General features: G+C 39.4%; 1 protein-coding gene across 1 annotated transcript in view; it reads left to right on the forward strand.

Annotated features, from left to right (window-relative positions):
• The first annotated feature begins 28 nt into the window (after nt 1-28).
• LOC127645416 (zinc finger protein 432-like) overlaps nt 29-21,859 on the forward strand; it is a 35,569-nt gene continuing 13,738 nt past the window's right edge. Inside the window, exons 1-5 of the mRNA XM_052129026.1 lie at nt 29-103; nt 13,047-13,191; nt 13,271-13,335; nt 13,454-14,403; nt 16,717-16,878. Coding sequence (XP_051984986.1) covers nt 13,172-13,191; nt 13,271-13,335; nt 13,454-14,403; nt 16,717-16,878 — 1,197 coding nt within the window. The 5' untranslated portion in view covers nt 29-103; nt 13,047-13,171. The remainder of the gene's footprint in view (nt 104-13,046; nt 13,192-13,270; nt 13,336-13,453; nt 14,404-16,716; nt 16,879-21,859) is intronic.

Below are 21,859 nucleotides of genomic sequence, written 5' to 3' on the forward strand. Positions count from 1 at the left end.
TGTGTAGGGTTTGGTCTTTCCACATTGAGAAGGATGGATGATGATATGTCATGAAGTTTGTCCTGCAGCAGAGAGCAAGAGTCCAACAGTGATTCGAACTCGGGTGAGTTTATTGCTTATGAACTTCATAATATTTAACAAATAAGTTAAATAAACTGTTTTCGACAGATACAACTGTAAACTTGTTTGTAAATGAAGATAAAATGACTTTAACCTATCTCTAAACTTAGATTAGTGAAACATGCAGTGTTCAACTTTCATATTTTAGGGTCAGTTCGTGGGAACCGTTAACAAATGTGTGTTTCATATCTTGTTTTGTTCTTAATTTAAAAAAATGAAATTAGTGATCATGAAAAATGTGGTTTGGTTGCGGATATCACTCAAGGTTATTTGATGTTCTTATAGAGAGGCTATACACTTGATTTCACTATTGTTATCTTTATGAAGTGATTTGTATGTTCCAATTCAGGAGAATATAAACCAGTTAGGTGGTTCTTAAAAAACAAAATATTAGATTTTATTAAACGTACAAAAGCCGCAATCAGAGACTGGTTTGCAGAAATGGTCCACGGTATCATAGGAGAATACAAAACAAGATGAAATATTGAAATAATGGCTAATTTATTTTATTTTTTGTTACTTTTTAATAATTTTTATTAAAGGGATATTTCACCCAAAAAAGAAAATTCTCTCATTATTTAGTCACCCTCATGCCATCCCAGATTATGACTGACTTTCTATTGCAGAACACAAATTTAGATATTTTTTTGAAAATATCACAGCTCTGTTAGTTCATTCAATGCAAGTGAATGTGTCAAGAACTTTGAAGGTCCAAAAAGCATAAAGGGCAGAATAAAAGTAACCCATATGACTCATGTTTAAATCCATGTCATTTGACGTAATATGATTGGTGTGGGTGTAATATTTATGTCCTTTTTTTACTATAAATCTCCACCTTTTTTATCAAACCTGACCAGTATGTGGCGAAATACTCTATAAGAATTCAAATCGCCAAAAAACAAAAGAAGATTTAATGTGAAAGTGGAGATTTATATATAAATATTATGTACATTGGGGTGTTCTGTGTTATATCTGATGTAGTTTAGTTCATGTGTATTGCATAATTTTAATTTCACATGTGTTACCCTGATGGTGTTTAGTGTTTGTTTGAGTGAAATTGAGCTCTGTCTCTACTTGTTTGTTGGTCATTGCTTCTGGAAGGGCCCTATTGATGAACTTTGTCATCATGTGCACTTTTGTAATTACTAGAGTGATTTAACAATACATTAATTAATAATTAATAACATAATCAATGATAATGCACCATAAAATATACAGGCATAAATATTACATCCCTTAAAGCCTTAAACATGGTTACAGTATTTTTTTACAGTGAATTTCTGGCAACCACAGCTGCCAGTTTTTACCCTAATTTAACAGGATTTTTTTTTTTACAGTGTAGTATAATGAGCCCTACCTGCTGGTTTTCACAGCCAGTAAAGTTTGAGGTGTTCTCACCAAATCAATGATGAACTGAGTCAGACCAGGCCAGTTCACTGCTGCAGGTTATTTCTGCCTGATTCAATCAAATCAAGAATGCCAGAAGAAACTTAATTTTGTGTTGCTGCTGGTGTACAGGTCAACTGGTTTTCATGTTAACTGGAGACCTTCCATTTTATACCAGATGTGAATGACCGGCTGTAGATTCGTTGATTACGAAAATCATGCTCCTGACTCAGTATTTTGCTCTCCATCAAATGTAAACTTACTAAATGATGCTTGCATCATTGTACAGATTAAAATAAGTGTTTTTTTTTTTTTTTAGATTGAACGGCAGAAGTATGCAAGATAAAAAATGTAAAACTCACAGATGCAGGAGATTCGAACTCAGCCATAATTAATATGATCAGTTAACAGTTCAGCGCATTATCAATATGAGCTACTTTGAACTTATGAAAGGGTAAAAAAAACCAATGGCTTCCATAAGTCAGAATAATTTGTTGATAAAAAGTTGATAAAAACATTATTGTGAATTAAGTTAGTACCTTATCTCAAAACACAAAAAAACGGTTTCATAATAATGATTAGTATCTCATTAGAGAAATAGTCTCATTATAATGACCTACAAAATCACTTATTAAATCAACTGTGGTGCAAACCATCTTCAATAGACTTTCAACTGTATTCAATAAAAAAACAAACATGACTAAACATGTTCATATTCTTTTGATATAATTGCCTTTAAATGTGATATTTTATCACAATGGTAATATGCCAATGGGATAATGCTTTGTTAAAATTGTTAGCTGGGGGCCTGTGTAGCTCAGTGAGTAAAGACGCTGACTACCACAACTGGAGTTCGCAAGTTCGAATCCAGGGTGTGCTGTGTGAATCCAGTCAGGCTTCCTAAGCAACCTGTTGGCCCGGTTGCTATGGTCGATAGAGTTTCCTTGTGGTCGCTAGAATGTGGTTCTCCCTCTCCGTGGGCTGTGTGGTGAGAATAGCATGAAGCCTCCACACACGCTGTGTCTCTGCATTAACGCACTCAACAAGCCATGTGATAAAATGCGTGGATTGACTGTCTCAGACGCAGAGGAAACTGAGATTCGTCCTCCGTCACCCGGATTGAGGCAAGTCATCATGCCACCTCGAGGATTTGGGCATGCCAAATTGGGGAGAAAATTGTAAAAATAACAATGCCAATTTACTACAAATAGTGTCCTCATCCGACTACTAAAAGTACTGATGATATCAATAACAATCATTAATAAGATGAAAACATTACCGTAACTCATTAATAATATATCATCAATTCAAAATGTTACCTCAGAAAAATAGAGAAGAAAAACAACACTGGTGCATTAAGATGAATTAATGGGGTAAAAAGAAGCAATTCTTTACAAATCATTATAAATGGCTCACTACAGGTGAAACTCGAAAAATTAGAATATTGTGAAAAGGTTCAGTATTGTAGGCTCAAAGTGTCACACTCTAATCAGCTAAACACCTGCAAAGGGTTCCTGAGCCTTTAAATGGTCTCTCAGTCTGGTTCAGTTGAATTCACAATCATGGGGAAGACTGCTGACCTGACAGTTGTGCAGAAAACCATCATTGACACCCTCCACAAGGAGGGAAAGCCTCAAAAGGTAATTGCAAAAGAAGTTGGATGTTCTCAAAGTGCTGTATCAAAGCACATTAATAGAAAGTTAAGTGGAAGGGAAAAGTGTGGAAGAAAAAGGTGCACAAGCAGCAGGGATGACCGTAGCCTGGAGAGGATTGTCAGGAAAAGGCCATTCAAATGTGTGGGGAGCTTCACAAGGAGTGGACTGAGGCTGGAGTTACTGCATCAAGAGCCACCACACACAGACGGGTCCTGGACATGGGCTTCAAATGTCAAACGTCTTACCTGGGCTAAAGAAAAAAAGAACTGGTCTGTTGCTCAGTGGTCCAAAGTCCTCTTTTCTGATGAGAGCAAATTTTGCATCTCATTTGGAAACCAAGGTCCCAGAGTCTGGAGGAAGAATGGAGAGGCACACAATCCAAGATGCTTGAAGTCCAGTGTGAAGTTTCCACAGTCTGTGTTGGTTTGGGGAGCCATGTCATCGGCTGGTGTTGGTCCACTGTGCTTTATTAAGTCCAGAGTCAACGCAGCCGTCTACCGGGACAATTTAGAGCACTTCATGCTTCCTTCAGCAGACAAGCTTTATGGAAATGCTGACTTCATTTTCCAGCAGGACTTGGCACCTGCCCACACTGCCAAAAGTACCAAAACCTGGTTCAATGACCATGGTATTACTGTGCTTGATTGGCCAGCAAACTCGCCTGACCTGAACCCCATAGAGAATCTATGGGGCATTGCCAAGAGAAAGATGAGAGACATGAGACCAAACAATGCAGAAGAGCTGAAGGCCGCTATTGAAGCATCTTGGTCTTCCATAACACCTCAGCAGTGCCACAGGCTGATAGCATCCATGCCACGCCGCATTGAGGCAGTAATTAATGCAAAAGGGGCCCAAACCAAGTACTGAGTACATATGCATGATTATATTTTTCAGAGGGCCGACATTTCTGTATTTAAAATCCTTTTTTTTTTATTGATTTCATGTAATATTCTAATTTTCTGAGATTCTGAATTTGGGGTTTTCATAAGCTGTAAGCCATAATCATCAAAATTATATCAAATAAAGGCTTGAAATATCTTACTTTGCTTGTAATGAGTCTATATAATATATTAGTTTCACCTTTTAAGTTGAATTACTGAAATTAATGAACTTTTGCACGATATTCTAATTTTTCGAGTTTCACCTGTATATTACATTTTTTTAATCAAGAAATGATTGAAATGACACACACACACACACACACACACACACACACACACACACATACATACATATATACATATATATATATATATATATATATATATTAGTATACTGTATATATGTATGTTGTTTTTAATGGTGTAATATGCCAAGCTAAAAAGTGTAAAAAGCGGCGCTTTTCACATAAACTAAACACATATTGCGTTTTTAAATATTTTCAACAATAGCTTGGTTGCATGGTGTAAGTAAATAGTTACTGCTTAGATTATCAAACTGGCATACACAATCCTTAAATTTACACACACACAATGTTGACTCTTAAAACAACATAGTTAAAGGTGCACTCAATCATCGTTTTCCTCATTACAAATTTTAAGTTTAGTAACCTTATAAAAGTTTTTTTTTTGAGTCTATCTGTTTTTCTGTTTGTCTGTCTATCTATCTATCTGTCTTTTGCTTTCTTTTTGGATGAGGTTTGGCACAGGGATTAACATGGAAAATGGAAAAGGTCACTTCATGCCAAAAATGTTGTAGAACCCTGAGGTACATCCTTGCTTAAAAGACCAGCAAATCCATCCTAAGCTGGTTCTAGTTGGTCACCCAGCCTAGCCAGGCTGGTCAGTTAGCTGGTTTCTGAAGGGGTTTGAACACTTTTTAGCTGGTCAGACTGTAAGACTAGCTAAGGCCAGCCAAGACCACCCTGACCAGATAAGACCACCCTGACCAACTAAGACCAGCCTGACCAGCTAAAAAAAAGTGTTCAAATCCCCTTTAAAACCAGCCTGACCAGCTATGACCAGGCTGGACAATCAACTAAAACCAGCCAGCCAGCTTATGCTGGTTTTAGCTGGTCTTTTCATCAGGGCAGCATTTAATAATTATTTCAATGGCTTTGCAATGCAAACATCATTAAATATGTACATACAATAATATGGTATGCATACACGTTTTATTTTAGGCATAAAAAACAACACAATTTTATACAATATGTAACGGGGATCCTGGCTCCGTCTCTCTACCCACCAAGGGGTTCTTGGCCTGAAAATGGTTGAAGACCCCTGGTCAATACTTTTGGTGTGATAAGACACTTTACTGGTCCTAGTCCAACTAAACGATTATTCAATGTGAATTAATTTTTGATTAAATTGGTTTTATGATAATATTGCAATATTCAGCTGTTAAAAACTTAGAGGAAAAAAAAACAAGAAAAAAAACTCCACATGCTATCCATTTTTTAGAAACAATTCATGAATGTAAGTAAATGCATTAGACATATGATTATAGTAATCAAAGCTTGAGTATGGTAGTTAAAAAAAAAATCACCATGTCACCATGATGTGACAAAATAAGTGATATATTCTCATTACAAAATCCTATTATAATGGCTTGTAGTACTAAAATTCTACTGACTTTTCCCTACCTCTGTTGTTGCTACATTCATTTTATATAAAATGCTGTTTGGTTTAAATTAAATATTCATTCACAAGTCTCCTTAAATTCCCTTTTGAAGTATTTGGGACATTACAAAATCGATCAACTCAGTTTTAAACTCTTAGCTGTTATATATTGCGTCTTTCTAATCAGCGATGCTGAGACCTGTTATTTTTATTGGCTATTTAAGACAATATTCTTATAAAACAGATGGTTCAGTTAACTTTTTTCATGTCTATGTATTAAAAACATACTACTCTGGCTGTTTGTATTGTTTGGGTCCACTCTTAAAGTTTATCGAATATGATGTTCCTGTTGACTCTGGCTCAAACCATAAATTTAAAAAAAAAAATAAATCACATCTTGCCAATAAACCAAAATTCCATAAACTTTCATGGAATGCTTGGAAATATGATCCGAGACCAACAAGTAGACTGTAGGGGATCATGACATATTTCTCTGCAACAAGCCCAAAAGCACCATTGTACTGTATATGCCTAGGATTCATTTGTGAGTCCCGATTGCTAGGATTTTATTTGTGTGGTGTATTTAATAGGTAAAACTCAAATTTGCATTTTTTAAATGTGCCCCTCTGACTCTACACCTGTAAACAAGTACACATTTATGTTTAAAGATTTGTTTAAATTCACAAAAGTTAAAGGAGTTGAGGTTTGGAAGCATGGTTGAAAATACAGGAGAGGAGGCTTTTTATAGCTGAGGGGGTTTTTAAGCTAAAGTGTGTAATTTCTGTCCTACTAGCTTCACAGAACAAAATTTAAAAAATAATCACTGTTTTCGAACAGATTCCAAAAAACTCCCATCTCTCTGGTTGTACACAATCCTTGCAGTGCAAGTGAAATGCTTGATACACTATACAACGCAAACATAATATGGCTTAAATTAAATCAGCTGTCATTCATTTGTTTGTTCACAGTCAGTGCTCAAGATGCTCCTTATTTAAAAATTTCCTTTTGTTACTCTGTAATCATAGACATTAACTTAGCCAGAACCAGAATATTTTTATTGAAATATGCAATGCAAGTCACAACCAATTAACTGGTTGTATTTTACAGAGTGCTTGTCTTGGCTTAAGGGGCCAAGCCATTGGCAGATGTGCAAGTACCAGCTCCACTGTCCACCTACCATATTTTGTAGAGAAAACATGTCTAGTGGTTTGGATTCAACCACTGTCATTTTAGTGGAATTTCCTGGCTTCAGAGTTAAGCTGAGTTTTCTCACAGATATATCAGTTTCGCTAATATATCTGTAGTGTGACTGACAAGAGAAGAGAAGACTTTCGTTGAATGAAGCGGTTTCCATTCTAACTTGACTCTGCTGGTATCAATTTTGTACATCCAGTTCTTATGGCAAAACTATTATTCATGTTTTTTAAGAATATAATGTTGGATTCCAGCGGTTTCACTCGAGTGTTATGAGTGTTTTCATTTGTATACTATACTGTAATACAACAGTTAGTTGCTGTCCTCAAATCTGATTGGACTAGCGACATTTCAGTAATGCTAATATTTAGTATAACAGCACTAGGATGCTTTACTGTTTGTATCAGTTGGCTTGTGTTATTGTTGAATTAGTTAACCTCCAATGACAACATTAAATGTATCTGGAATTTGTCACTGCATCATGTTCAGTTTAAAGGGTTGGTCACTATTTACTCACTATATTCTTCTGAAGAAAAACAAAAGTAGTTGTGTGACAGATTATCTCAGTCACCACTTTCATTGTATGTAAAAAAAAAAAGAAAAAAAAAAAAGAAAAAGATGCAATGAAAGTGAAGGGTGTCTTAGTAACATACTGCCAAACATCTCTTTTGTGTCCCATGGAAGAAAATCATATGGCATTGGAACAACATGAGAGTACGTAAATTATAAAAAGCTTGATTAAAGTTAAGTAAATGCTAAATAAGAGGAGTTTATATGAAAATATAGCTCTTGATGGCACTGATGTAATTATTAATTAAATGTCCTTGTTATTATTGGTTGTGCCAAGTGATTCCTCATTAACAGAGTTAAATATGCAGACAATGAACCTCAGTAAGCTTTCTATGAAGATGAGTACATTCAGCGCAGTGATATTATTCTTCTCCACAAGACCACATCTGTCTCGTCAACCATGTTTTAAGCACAGTAAAGAGAGATGGATAATTCTGCTAGTTTTGCTTGAATCACATTTTTTAATGTACTTCAGAGATGCCTGGCTGGTTGAAAGTGGCAGTGTTGAAAACGACCCAATACTCTCTAAACTTTAACATCACAGTTTTTCCCTCTGCATAGTGCTCTGTTAACAGCTGCCTGGCACCTGCTGTGAACTAATAAATGAGAGCAATTAAAAGCAAGTTAATTTATGTCACATAATCGTACTGTTCTGGAAGCAACAAACATGTCATCTACAATTTTGGCTCATGACAGATTACACAGCATGAAAAAAAAGAAAGAAAATCAACACAGCACATAATTTCCATTTGTTTAATGAATCGAAATCGAGCCATGAATCGAGACCTTATTGTGTACTTGTTCTAGAAAATAAGTGCTTTGAACATTTTCTAATAAATGTAAAATTAAGACTATTGCTTTAGTACTCATTTTCCAGCCTAAAATTATACAACTGTGTTTAGTGAACTTTGGTGATATTAAATAAGAAAGGACTTGCATATATTTGTTTTGTATTTTTTCCAGTGAACAAGCAAATTTCCTTTACTCAGTTTTTATATGCCGATTATTGGCAAGTTTTTCATTCGGTGTAATGAATATTGTTCTTATACAAAATTTAAAGAGGCCCTATTATGCTTTTTGGGACTTTAACTTTCCTCCTGCGGCGAAGAAACGCCCTGCTCCACCTCAGCCTGGAACCAGCTATCAGCCCACCCAGCAGGAAGTCGACGCCCCCCCGTCTCACGGACCCCCTCTAGGACCCATAAGGCTCCCAGGTGCTCTTAAGACTATCGATCCAGGGACCAAGACGTTAGCTCCGGAGTGAGTAAGCACTCCGCTCCATACCCCGGTGGAGGGCCGGGAGGAGAATCTTTTGTTGAATTTATTTAATTTGCCGCAGCCCTGTGTACCCACATTCTCAGTAAAAGAGCTATTTCCTTTGTCTCTGGGTCACCTGACCTGCAAATGCCGTTTTCACGGCACTCTGCCACCACAGCTCAATAGTCCTGGCACGCTGGACGCAGACCCTCCGCCCTCAGATCCACGACTGTTCCTCGGCTGGCCGGTTCTGACGAGTCCAGAGGACGCCGCTACAGGACCTCCTCCTCAGTCACTAACCCACACCATGCCGGGAGTGCAGAGCAAGTTACGTGCTTCGAGTCTTTTCTCAGTACCAGAGCCTCAGGACGCGTCTGCGCCTCCCGATGCTATACTATCTGCTCCGCTCCGCTGTTTCTACAGCCCTTACTTCCTCGTACCCAAGAAAGGCGGCGGCTTACGACCGATCTTGGACTTGCAAGTTTTCAACCGGGCCTTACACAAACTCCCATTCAAAATGCTCATGCAAAAACACATCCTAACTTGCATCTGGCATCTAGATTGGTTCGCTGCGGTAGACCTGAAGGACGCGTACTTTCACGTCTCAATGCTGCCTCGACACCGACCCTTCCTACGGTTCGTGTTTGACGGCCAGGCGTATCAGTACAAAGTCCTCCCCTTCAGCATATCTCTGTCCCCTCGCGTCTTCACAAAAGTTGCAGAGGCAGCTCTTGCCCCGCTCCGAGAAGCTGGCATCCGCATACTCAATTACCTCGTCGACTTGATCATAATGGCCCACTCCCAAGAGTTACTATGCACTCACAGAGACCAGGTGCTCAGGCACCTCAGCTGCTTGGGGCTTCAGGTCAACCGAGAAAAGAGCAAACTCACCCCGGTTCAGAGTATCTCTTTTCTCGGCATGGAGTTAGACTCTTTATCAATGTTAGCAGATCACTCCAACGAGCGTGCGCAGTCAGTGCTGGACTGCCTCGCCACCTTCAGGCCAGGCACAATGGTCCCTTTAAAACTTTTCCAGAGGCTCCTGGGGCATATGGCATCCTCCGTGGTGGTCGTGCCACTGGGGTTGATGCGTATGAGACCGCTTCAGCCCTGGCTTCAGACTCGAGTCCCGAGACGAGCATGGCACCATGGCACGCACCGGGTAACAATCACCCCTGCCTGCCATCAAACATTCAAACCCTAGCAGACTTTTGCTTTTCACGGGCAGGAGTGCCCCTGCAGCAAGTGTCTCGACGCGTCCTGGTCATGACCGATGCCTCCAGATCGGGTTGGGGCACCGAGTGCAACGGGCGCACTGTCATGACGACTCTGGCCCGTTGGAGAGTGGAGGCTTCACCCCCAGTTGGTCCAGCTGATTTGTGAACGATTCGGCGAGGCCCAGGTAGACCTTTTTGCCTCCCGAGAGACCTCCCACTGCCCGCTCTGGTATGCCCAAACAGAGGCTCCCCTCAGGGCAGACGCGCTGGCACACAGCTGGCCCTCGGGGCTGTGCAAGTACGCATTTCTCCCAGTGAGCCTTCTTGCACAGGTGCTGTGCAAGGTCAGGGAGGACGAGGAACAAGTCACCCTAGTGGCTCCTTACTGGCCCAACCGGGCCTGATTCTCGGACCTCGTACTCCTCGCACTCCTTCGCCCTCCCTGGCGAATTCCCCTGAGGAAAGACCTTCTATCTCAGGGACGGGGCACGCTTTGGCATCTGCCTCTGGAACCTAAACGTCTGGCCCCTGGATGGGACGTGGAATATCTAGCTGGTCTACCACCTGCCGCCGTAGACACGATCAGCCAAGCCAGATCCCCCTCTACCAGGCAACTTTATGCCCTGAAGTGGCGCTTGTTCGCAAATTGGGGTTCTTCCCGGGTTGAAGACCCACTGAGGTGCGCAGTTAGGTCAGTACTCCTATTCCTGCAGGATAGATTGGAGGGGAGGCTGTCCCTTTCCACCTTGAAGGGTGTGTTGTGGGGCCGGCAGATACGCATGTGATCTTAAGACCGCGACCAGGTAGTGAACCTGCAAGTGCTGCCCCAGGAGGAGCCCCTTTGTTGCTGTGTCCGGTATGTTCTTGGACCGCAAGCAGAGCTTTAGACGTTTTGAGCAACTTTTTGTCTGCTTTGGTGGACAGCGGAAAGGGAACGCTGTCTCCAAACAGAGGCTTTCCCACTGGGTAGTGACGCCATTTCATTGGCCTATCACACCCAGGACGTGCCCCCCTGCGGGTCTGAGCACACTCAACAAGGAGTGTTGCATCCTCGTGGGCACTGGCCAGAGGCACCTCCCTGGCAGGCATATGCAGAGCAGCGGGTTGGGCAACACCTAATACCTTTGCAAGATTTTACAGTCTCAGGGTTGAGTCAGTATCATCCCATGTTTTCTCAGGTCCGAGCCAGTAGAACTCGGTAACACGCTGATGGATTGGCCGGGTGGATCGCTTGCACCTAGCGCCCTTTCCCTCGGTCGAGGTAAAACTGGGCGCTTTCTCTCCCAGGAGATTCCGTACATTCAGATCCCTGGACGATTCCTCCCTAGCCCTTGTGGGTCCGCAATTCAGCGGAGGAATTCGCTGACCCAATCCATTGCGGGTACTCAATCTACCCTGTACTGGAATAGGTGCTCCACAGGTCGGGACTCCTGCTTGGACTCCTCCTGTGTGTATTTTCCATGGTACGGTCCCCTTGCGAGTGGACTCGCATCTCCCTTGGGCAGTTCCAGCTGCCCCCCGGTCGCCGTACTGTAGCAACTCCCCCCTCTTTGAGGCTGGATCTACCACTGCGTCATGTTTCCACATGTGATCTGAATGGCCTTGTGATGTATTCACCACTTACCTCCCCCTTCTGGGCGGGTGTGGTCTCCGCAGGGTCTTTTCCCCCTTAAAGAATAGGAAACTGGGTAAGACCCCCTTCCCACGATGCGTGTAAGGGCCCCAGCCGCTTTGGCTCTATGCGAGAAACATAGAGAGAAAAGAGGCCTGGCTAGGCTCGGCCCGTTCCCAGATTGGCAAGCGTTGCCTTGTTCCCCTGCTTAGGGTAACCAAAAGGGTTCCGACGACATTTTATGGGGCATTGGGGAAGGGTACGTGCAGACTGACACAACTTTGCACGTAAATGTACCTGCCCTCTCTTGTGTCAGCAGTACACGTACACGGCTCATCGCATGGCGTGAGTTTAATTGGACCCCTAGTGTCGCTTCTTCGACTCAGCGTCGAAGTGTGCGACAGACGGGGAACGTCTAGGTTATGGATGTAACGTCCGTTCCTTGATGGAGGGAATGAGACATTGTGTACTCCCGGCCACGTCGCTGAGCTGAGCCACTGTAGTGGCCGGACCATTTCCGGCTCCTCAGAAAATTCCTGAATGAACTCGACGTATTTGCCCGCTTTTATACCCGTATGTCTGGGGGCGGGTTATGCAAATACTGTCTGCCTAATTCCCATTGGCCTTTTTTCATAGATTAGAGGCATATTCGGTGCTCAAGAGAGACCCCTAATGTCTCGTTCCCTCCATCAGGGAACGGAGGTTACATCCGTAACCTAGACGTTTCTACAAGTACCTTTTTGAAAAAAGATTCTACGTGGCATGTTTTACAGATCTCAGCAATTTCCTGATGAAATTAACTCTAGAGGTGCCAAAAGAATAATTACTTTTATTCCCTTTCACACAAATCTCGGATAAATCGGCAGTTTATCAGGTCTTAAACAATTACTGTTTGCCCTGTTCCTCACACAATACTGTCTTATGACATCGAAACACATTTACTGAAGCGCATAACATATTTTAAGGTTTGTATTACATAATCTGCATTCACAAGCTTGTTCAAGTGTGATCAAATTGCACAGTAATTCACCTGATAGAGTGTTGTACTTGCAATGCAGCGGACCCTGGTACGAGTCCTAAAGAGCGTAGTAGTCAACATATGAGACAAAAGTGTCATAGAAGCAGAACAAAATGACATGGCTGCTAACAATTACGTCTATTCAATCACATTAGCATTTTATGACACTATCAGTTTGGTTTAAGGTTTAGGGTAAGGAGGTTTGTTTTGTTGATTTAAAACTCAATAGCACATAAACCATAAAACCTCATCCATTTGGGAGAAAATTGTACTTACTTTTAGCACTAATCAGTGGACACGTTACCTCAGAACTGTCACAAAATGTATAAGGAACCACATAATATATTTTTGCAAAAATGTCTCCACATTCATGAAATATTCATGAGATCAGGCTGAATTTGGCATATATTGAAGAAAGAATTTATAGTTAATTTTTCTCCCTTGTGGTGAAAACAGGAGGCCTCAACATTAAACAGTGACTGGCGAAATATCTAAACCGCTCTTTGCATTTTGGGAGGGACACTTTAGAAGATGAAAGGACAGAACTTGAACTTCGTGACCAGCTCGCATTCATCCTCAACATGCACCAGAACATCTTAAGGTCTTTCACATACACACTTAATCTGATATCTCCCAAAGCCATGGTCCAAATTCTTCAATATTACTGATGTTTATTGCAGGTACCTTGAGAATCATAACAGATGTGGCACTACCGAAAACCGTTTGAGAGGCCAGAACCCACTAAGTAATTACTATAATGAAAGTTTGAAGATCCTCATTAAGAAGGATGTGCTCACATAACTCCAGTTGTAAGGAAAATAACTCAAAAAAATGTATGAGGCCTTCTATGCTTTGTCCCACAGTTGCAGAGTTGGAACAGTGTGGGCTTGTTAGCCACAGCAATCATGAAGAGTACTTTTTAAATGGGCATTTGGATCAGACAGTGCACATGGAAGGTCTGAAAATGTGCAAACTGTCTGAGTCACCTGTGTCGATAACAACAGATGATCTTGATTTGGTCTGTTCCACAGAAAGTGCCATTGGGTTGTATATCAATGGAGTGAAGAGTGACTCATCCTGCAGTCTTTCAGTTGGAGATAACCTATCACAAGTTATCGATACCTTGTCCCCCTCCTTATTCTGCTCTGCGGTGTCCATGTCATCTTTCAATGCCTTCTCTCCATCCTTCTCTTCCCCTTCCTCCAGCCTCTCATCTGGCTCTTTGTCAGAGTTTTGTCAGAACTCTCCATCACTTTCAACCCTCTGTGGTCCATCTGTGGAACAACAAGACCTTCTCTTCAGTTGTACACAGCAGCATCAGAACAAACCCCCAGAAGGGTGTGTGTTTGCCAATCAGGAACCTGCTGCTGAATTTCAGATTTGTAACAAGAAGCTTCTACAATTTGAAAACAAGAAGGAACTGCTTCGGTATCTCTGCTCTGACTCAAATGCAACCAATGAGCAAACCAGGCACCTTAATGTTTACAGTAGTCAGACAGTACCATCTAAGGAACTTCCAATACTGCATCAATGTAAGAATGACTTGGGACTGAGCTGGCCACATGGAGATGAGGGAATGAATGGCCACCTTAAGGATAAACAGCCATGTCGGTGGATGGATTGTCAGGCTACTTATGGGCTGAAAGAAGAACTGGTGCAGCACATAGAGAAGGTTCACATAGATCAGCGAAAAGGGGAGGACTTTACCTGCTTCTGGGCAGGATGTGTCCGTCGAAACAAGCCCTTCAATGCTCGATACAAGTTGCTCATTCACATGAGAGTCCATTCTGGTGAGAAACCCAACAAGTGCATGGTGAGTTAAATTTTTACATCCAAATTGTATCCACAAATGGGTATCCCTCTTTTTTTGGGCAGTAAAGGCAAAAATCCCATGTTTTTTAGAGAGAGGTCTATTAGATATGTTAAACATTAACATAAGATTGAGATAGTATGAAAAGTAGCTAGTTGTATACACATTAAATGTCTGTTACCCCCTCCTGACCATTGCAACTGTATCCAGCTCATACAAAATAATATTTTTGCTATAGTCTATATTGATTTTAAATCTAAAAAAATATTATATTGTGAATTATTAACTTATTGGGGGTGTCTCACATTTGCTTATAAATTAATAGAAAATAAAACAACATATAACATTTATTTTGACCTCTGGATGTGAACAAACAACATTTTCTGAAGGTAAAGTCCACTGACCATTTGGTTGAAACATTCAGATTAGCTTAGCTTTTTTTTAGCAGTTTCAAAGCCTATTTTGTACCCTTTTCTTGGAACTCACTTGAATTTTGAACCAGCCTTTGAACACAGTACATTTTAATAATACTTATAACTTGTATCAATCAACAAGGATTAACAACTATACAGTTTTAGTTTAAAACTGCCAATTCAGTGATTTAAGTGTTTATAATAGAGAAAATTGGCATGTGGTCCCAATCTCTCTTCATCTCCAAATATTCTGTATTGCAGATTTTAGAGATTTAGAAATATTATTCTTGTTTATATTTCACATACAAATTGTATTTGTGAGAGTTGCCTTCTTGGAGATTGCAATGATTAATATTATCAACTCTTTCCATGACAACTATGGAGAAACAATCTTTCAGTTTTAAATGTTTAAGATTTTAGACTGATTCATTGCCTCATTGCTTTTAATGCGGTCAACAATTGTCAGTAGAAAGTACTTGCTTTTTTGCAAAAATGTATGCTAAGTTATAACAACATTTTAAACACTATTAAACACTGTTCCAACTGTTTTGAGATATGCAGAGCATTACGTGCTTTTAGATTTTATGGAAGACAGAAAATAATCTCCTAAATCAAATGAGCAACATAAGTTTTCTTTTCTTTCTTTTTTTTTTTTTTTTTTTTGTGATGTAAGGTAGCCATGGGATATAATTTCATCTATTTACTGTTTTTTGTTTTTAGGTTGTTTTTATTTCTTGCTTTAATGATAACCAGAGCACTATAATTCAGGAAGATATCAAATACATATGCTGCTCTCTATTGGCTACCATTATGTGAACAATAAATATTATGTGCTTGTAAGTCATAATGATCTTGACTCATACGTACATAGATTTTGAGTTTGTGACCATCAATCAAGAGTGAATAAATATGATTTAAAAATGTTGTATGTTTTAATATGATTCTTAAAACAGCACAGCCATCAAATATAAAATAATCAGCCATATGGATTTTGTAAAACAATCATGATTGTAGATATATGATGAAAATTCCATTGAAGTATGATATAAATGTATACAAAAAGTATATTGTGTGCAGTAAGTCTGCTTTTAATATAGACTCTGAGGGTGTTCTTTCTATTCATACACATATATGCAAGAAAAGTGTACTTCACTTGTGAGTGTACTTTACCAAATGAATAAATATAAACATAAATGTGTACTTACATTTTAAAGTTGTAAACGCAGAGACACAAGATGCTCAATGAAAGCTTTTTCATTTTTCATATAACCTCATCATGACATCACACATGTGATGGCCAAAATGTGTTTTATAATTTTACAGAATTGCTCCAACCATAAGTCAGCATGACTGCTGCTGCCACCTTGAATCAGCTGGGCTTGTTACTGACTCCCTCGCTGGCCTGTCTCCAACTCAAACATCTTTAGCAGAGGCGTGCTCTAACAGGAATCAGCTTTGAACATGTTCTGTTTAATTAACTTTTAGAGTGGCATGTGTATCTATGAGCGTGTGTGCGGATCTTCAGAAGAGGCCTTTAAATGTGCATGAATTGGGAACATGAATAGCACTTATTACGATTTACAACGAAGGGATGAGAACAGTTTTGTGTGACTTGATATCTATAGTTCCCCAAACAGAATTTTTCATCTTGAGTCTCTGTCTCTCTCTCTATCATGTCTATCTCTTCCTACTTCTCATTAAATGGATTTGCTATGTACTTTATTAACCCCTGCTTATAGCGCAAATCATTCCGTGGTGTCTGCCACTAAAGCATATGTCATAATTTGCATGCTTATGTGTCTGTACATGGGAATTCAATCAGGGGACCTGAATATATTAAGATGTTATCCTAATTTAGGGCTTTTTCTCATGTGCCTATGTTTATTTGGGTGTTCTCTTGTAGTTTGTAGGCTGTAATAAGGCATTTTCCCGTCTGGAAAACCTAAAGATCCACCTACGCAGCCACACTGGTGAGAAGCCTTACATATGCCAGCACCCCGGCTGTCTCAAAGCCTTCAGCAACTCCAGTGATCGAGCCAAACACCAGCGGACACACCTGGACACAGTACGTATGACAATGCCATTCTCACTGTCCAGTAGGTCAATACACAAGCCATAAATTAATGTCTTAACAAATATAATAAATATAAATATGTATGGATGTATGTATTTCTTTTTAAATCATGAAATATGTTCACCATGAATATACACTCAATAGCCACTTTATTATGCACACTTTGTTGAATTCATGCCATGAAGATCTTAGGCTTTTTTGGGGGCAAATAAGGTCCAACCTAGAAAAGTATACAATATTTATGAATTGGCCGCTAATTGTATATTAAAATCAGAGGCATCATGCACTTTTCCTGAGGGGGCACCAGTCATTGTACTGATTCACTTAGTGCTGTAGCTGAGATAAGACATGGCCAAAGAAAAAAAGAGACATTTTTAACAACTTTGTTGTTCTTTGTATAAATGTAAGGTGTATTAGTCTAGTGCTACAGTTGCCATCTAGTGCAGGGGTTTCAAACTAGGTTCCGGGGCCAAATAGGGGTACTAGGGGGTCCCTGGAAATTTCGGGGAACAATAACTGAAAAACAAAAAATAATTAATTAATTAATTAATTAATTAATTAATTCATTAATTTAACAACATCCTACTATATCTTAATATAGCTTGTGGCTTTCGTAAAATGGCAATATAAAAGCCAATTATTTAATGTTGTCTTTATAATGTCATGTTTACAATTTTTTTTACACACTATAAATGGGTCTTTGTACATGAAAATATATAGTTGAAGTCATAAGTTTACATACACCTTAGCCAAATACATGTAAACTCAGTGTTTCACAATTGCTGACGTTTAATCGTAGAAAACATTCCCTGTCTTAGGTCAGTTAGGATCACTTCTTTATTTTTAGAATGTGAAATGTCAGAATAATAGTAGAGAGAATGATTTATTTCAGCTTTTATTCCTTTCATCACATTCCCAGTGGGTCAGAAGTTTACATACACTTTGTCAGTATTTGGTAGCGTTGCCTTTTAAATTGTTTAACTTGGGTCAAATGTTTAGTGTAGCCTTCCACAAGCTTCTCACAATAAGTTGCTGGAATTTTAGCCCATTCCTCCAGACAGAACTGGTGTATCTGAGTCAGGTTTGTATGCCTCCTTGCTTGCACATGCTTTTTCTGTGCTGCCCACATATTTTCTAATGGATTGAGGTCAGGGCTTTGTGATGCCCACTCCAAAACCTTGACTTTGTTGTCCTTAAGCCATTTTGACACAACTTTGGAGGTATGCTTGGGGTCATTGTACAGTTTAAAGGCTCATTTGGGACCAAGCTTTAACTTCCTGGCTGATGTCTTGAGATTGTCGTGTCAATATATCCACATAATTTTCCTTACTCATGATGCAATCTATTTTGTGAAGTGCACCAGTCCCTCCTGCAGAAAAGCACCCCACAACACGATGCTGCCACCCTCATGCTTCACGGTTGGGATGGTGTTTTTCGGCTTGGAAGCCTCACCCTTTTTCCTCCAAACATAACGATAGTCATTATGGCCAAACAGTTCAGTTTTTGATTCATTAGAACAGAGGACATTTCTTAAAAAAATCAGACCTTTGTCCCCAAGTGCATTTGCAAACTGTAGTCTGCCTTTCGTATGGTAGTTTTGGAGCAGTGGCTACTTCCATGCAGAGCAGCCTTTCAAGTTATGTCGATATAGGACTTGTTTTAGTGTGGATATATATACTTGTCTACCCGTTTCCTCCTCTTCACAAGGTCCTTTGCTGTTGTTCTGAGATTGATTTGCACTTTTTGCACCAAACTACATTAATCTCTTGGAGACAGAATGTGTCTCTTTTCTGAGAAATATGATGGCTGTGTGGTCCCATGGTGCATACTTGCATACTATTGATTGTACAGATGAACGTGGTACTTTCAGGCATTTGGAAATTGTTCCCAAGGATGAACCAGATTTGTGGAGGTCCACAATTTTTTTCCCCATGATGTCAAGCAAATAGGCACAAAGTATGAAGGTAGGCTTTAAAATACATCCACAGGTACACCTCCAATTCAGTAAACCTCCTATCAGAAGCTAATTGTCTAAAGGCTTGACATAATTTTCTGGAATTGTCCAAGCTGCTTAAAGGCACTGTTAAATTAATGTATGTAAACTTCTGACCCTTTCGAATTTTGATATAGTCAATTAAAAGTGAAACAATCTGTCTGTAAACAATTGTTTGAAAAGTTCATGTGCAAAAGTCATGCACAAAGTTGATATCCTAAAAGACTTGCCAAAACTATAGTTTGCTAATATTTAATGTATTTAATGTACAAAAATGTGTTTTAATGACTTCAACCTAAGTGTATGTAAACTTCTGACTTCAACTGTATACAGTAGATGCCTTTATACTTTAAGAAGGGGGTCCTTTACAAGGGGACCACCATATTTGGGGATCCTTGGTATCAAAAATGTTTAAAACCCCTGGTCTGGCGTGCAAGGAGTCCCAGGTTAAAATAAAAAAAAATATATATATATTTTAATGTTAATACATACAATTTCATAATAAAGCATCTACATTTGACAGCCATTAATCACCATGCAATTTCATTGTATGGTAAAAAAGAATTACATTGGAAATCCATTTGGCTCAAAAAATGCGAGAGGGTCCGCATTTACATTTATTCATTAGGAAGGCGTTTTTATACAAAGCAACTTGCAATTGAATCAGGGTATACCTTATTCCAGTATATGTGTTTCCTGGGAGTCAGATCCACAGCCTTGGCATTTCTAGTGCCATGCTCTATTGTATGGACCACAGGATGTAGCAATGGGCATGTGTCCCCTCAGTCTGAATGGTTAAAATATGTTCATTAGCTCTTTCTGTTTACATGTTTAAACGAAATGCACTTTAAATTAATGTATTTCTCCTCACGTCTTTGCCTTTGTCTTCCTACTCTAAGGCATTAGGGTATAATCAACCATATCACCACTAATGAAAACAACCAAGTGAGGGAAGCTTACTTGTCATTTTCTCCAGATGTTGTAGTCCTCTAAAATAACGGATTTATTTACAATAAATTCAGAGTAAGGAATTATAGTCTATCACTGCGGAGAGATCTTCTTTCACTTTAATGACTTGAGGGAAAAAAAGAGCACCACTTCAGCGGCTACCAGTCCTTGTTGCTCATCTCTCTACAGCTTTACCACTTTAGGTCATGTGCCAGCCTGTAAAGCTGTGTAACAACCAGCCCTTGAGTGATATCTGTTTCCACAGCACACTTAAATCAACAGAGCTGATTTATTCACAGTAGGGTGGTTTCATTCACTGCTGTCAGTAAGCTTTTGATGGCAGCTGTGGCACTTAAGATTTTGTTTGACACTTAAGGTTTTGTTAAGGTTTTTTTTTTACACTTTGTTTGTTAAGCTCACCCAAACTCCAGTTCATGATGTTCATGCATCTGATGAACTTTGTTGTTCTTTCCTGAATTATTTCAAGTAAAAGTTGAATGCTGTCCACCAGTGCTTTATAGATGAGGCTTCAGATTTTAGTTTTTTGCCAGACCACTCCTCAAACTTCTGGAGAAACAGAGATTCTGTCATCTCTGCACCTATCTCATATTTCATAAATAGATCGGTTTTACATTTCAGTGCAAAATTATCAGTCACCTACTGTTTCCCTGAAATTAGGTGTCCCTCAGGGATTGGTTCTTGGACCTCTACTATTCATTATATATGTACTGCCTTTAGGTCAACTCATTCACCGCCACTGTTTCAGTAACCGCTCTACTATGGGTGGCAGGTCATTCAGTTTAGTAGCACCTTATATATGGAATTCACTCTGACAATTCACAGCATTTCTTCTATCACTGAGTTTAAATCTCAGCTTAAAACTTTTTTGTTTTCTCAGTGTTATTTATCTTAATGTGTTATGTATTCACTCTCAATGACTGTGCTATCTGAACTGTGTCTTTGTTTGTGTATTATTGTGTTACTATTTTAAAGTACCCTTGAGTTCTGGAAAGGCACTATATAAATTAAATTGTATCAAGTCTACATTAGTGGAGCACATTTGTGTGAGTGATTGTTCAGGGTTGTTATCTTTGTCACTTTGTTATTAATTTAAACAATGTTTAATCCTCAGCGTGAAGACATTAGGAAAGTTATTACATTTCACTTTTCTTCTTTCTCACCCAACTCTCTATGACAATCATGCTTTCTGAATGCGCAGTTGAAACTTATGTTTCCATGTCATTACTACTTAATAGCCTTGCCGCTGTTTTCAGAATTTGTACAGCACAGGGTGACGTGTGGTTAATGTTTAGAATGGACAGATGTGGCGATATCCTAATATTTACAAAGTCGGTTTTGTGTATCCCCCGCACCTGTGTCACATCCTGTTGAGGATGAGTTTGATGTATGTATGCTATGTGAAGCATCTGAAATACTCATCATTTTTTCCATAGTTCTAAAGTCATGAACGGTTCTAGAGACATTGTAAGTTTAGAAACCTGAGTAGTTCTATAATTTTCATAACACTATAAATGATAATTTTTTTTATGTATCTTATATCTTATAACTAATGTATTGTGGTACATATTAATTTTTTATATTTTAACCCTCTAGATAGTTTTGACCTGAGATTTTTCGGGGGAAACAATGCTTACATTTTGGAGAAATGTTGCCATTATTTTCCAATAAATGAATAAATTTTTTACAAATAGACATTTTAAAAAAAGTATGAATTTCTCTTCTGAACCAATTTATGTTTCATTTATGAATTGGGAAATATTTATACATTTGGAGCACTTTCTCATTAAAAATGATTTTCTTTTTTTTTCTCCCCAATTTGGAATGCCCAATTCCCAATGTGCTCTAGGTCCTCGTGGTGGCGTAGTGACCCACCTCAATCTGGGTGGCAGAGGACAAATCTGCATTTGAGACAATCAATCCACGCATCTTATCACGTGGCTTGTTGAGCGCGTTACCGCAGAGACCTAACGCGTATGGAGGCTTCATGCTATTCTCCGCGGCATCCACTCA

This window comes from Xyrauchen texanus, chromosome 6 (genome assembly GCF_025860055.1).
Source record: "Xyrauchen texanus isolate HMW12.3.18 chromosome 6, RBS_HiC_50CHRs, whole genome shotgun sequence".
Taxonomy (NCBI): domain Eukaryota; kingdom Metazoa; phylum Chordata; class Actinopteri; order Cypriniformes; family Catostomidae; genus Xyrauchen; species Xyrauchen texanus.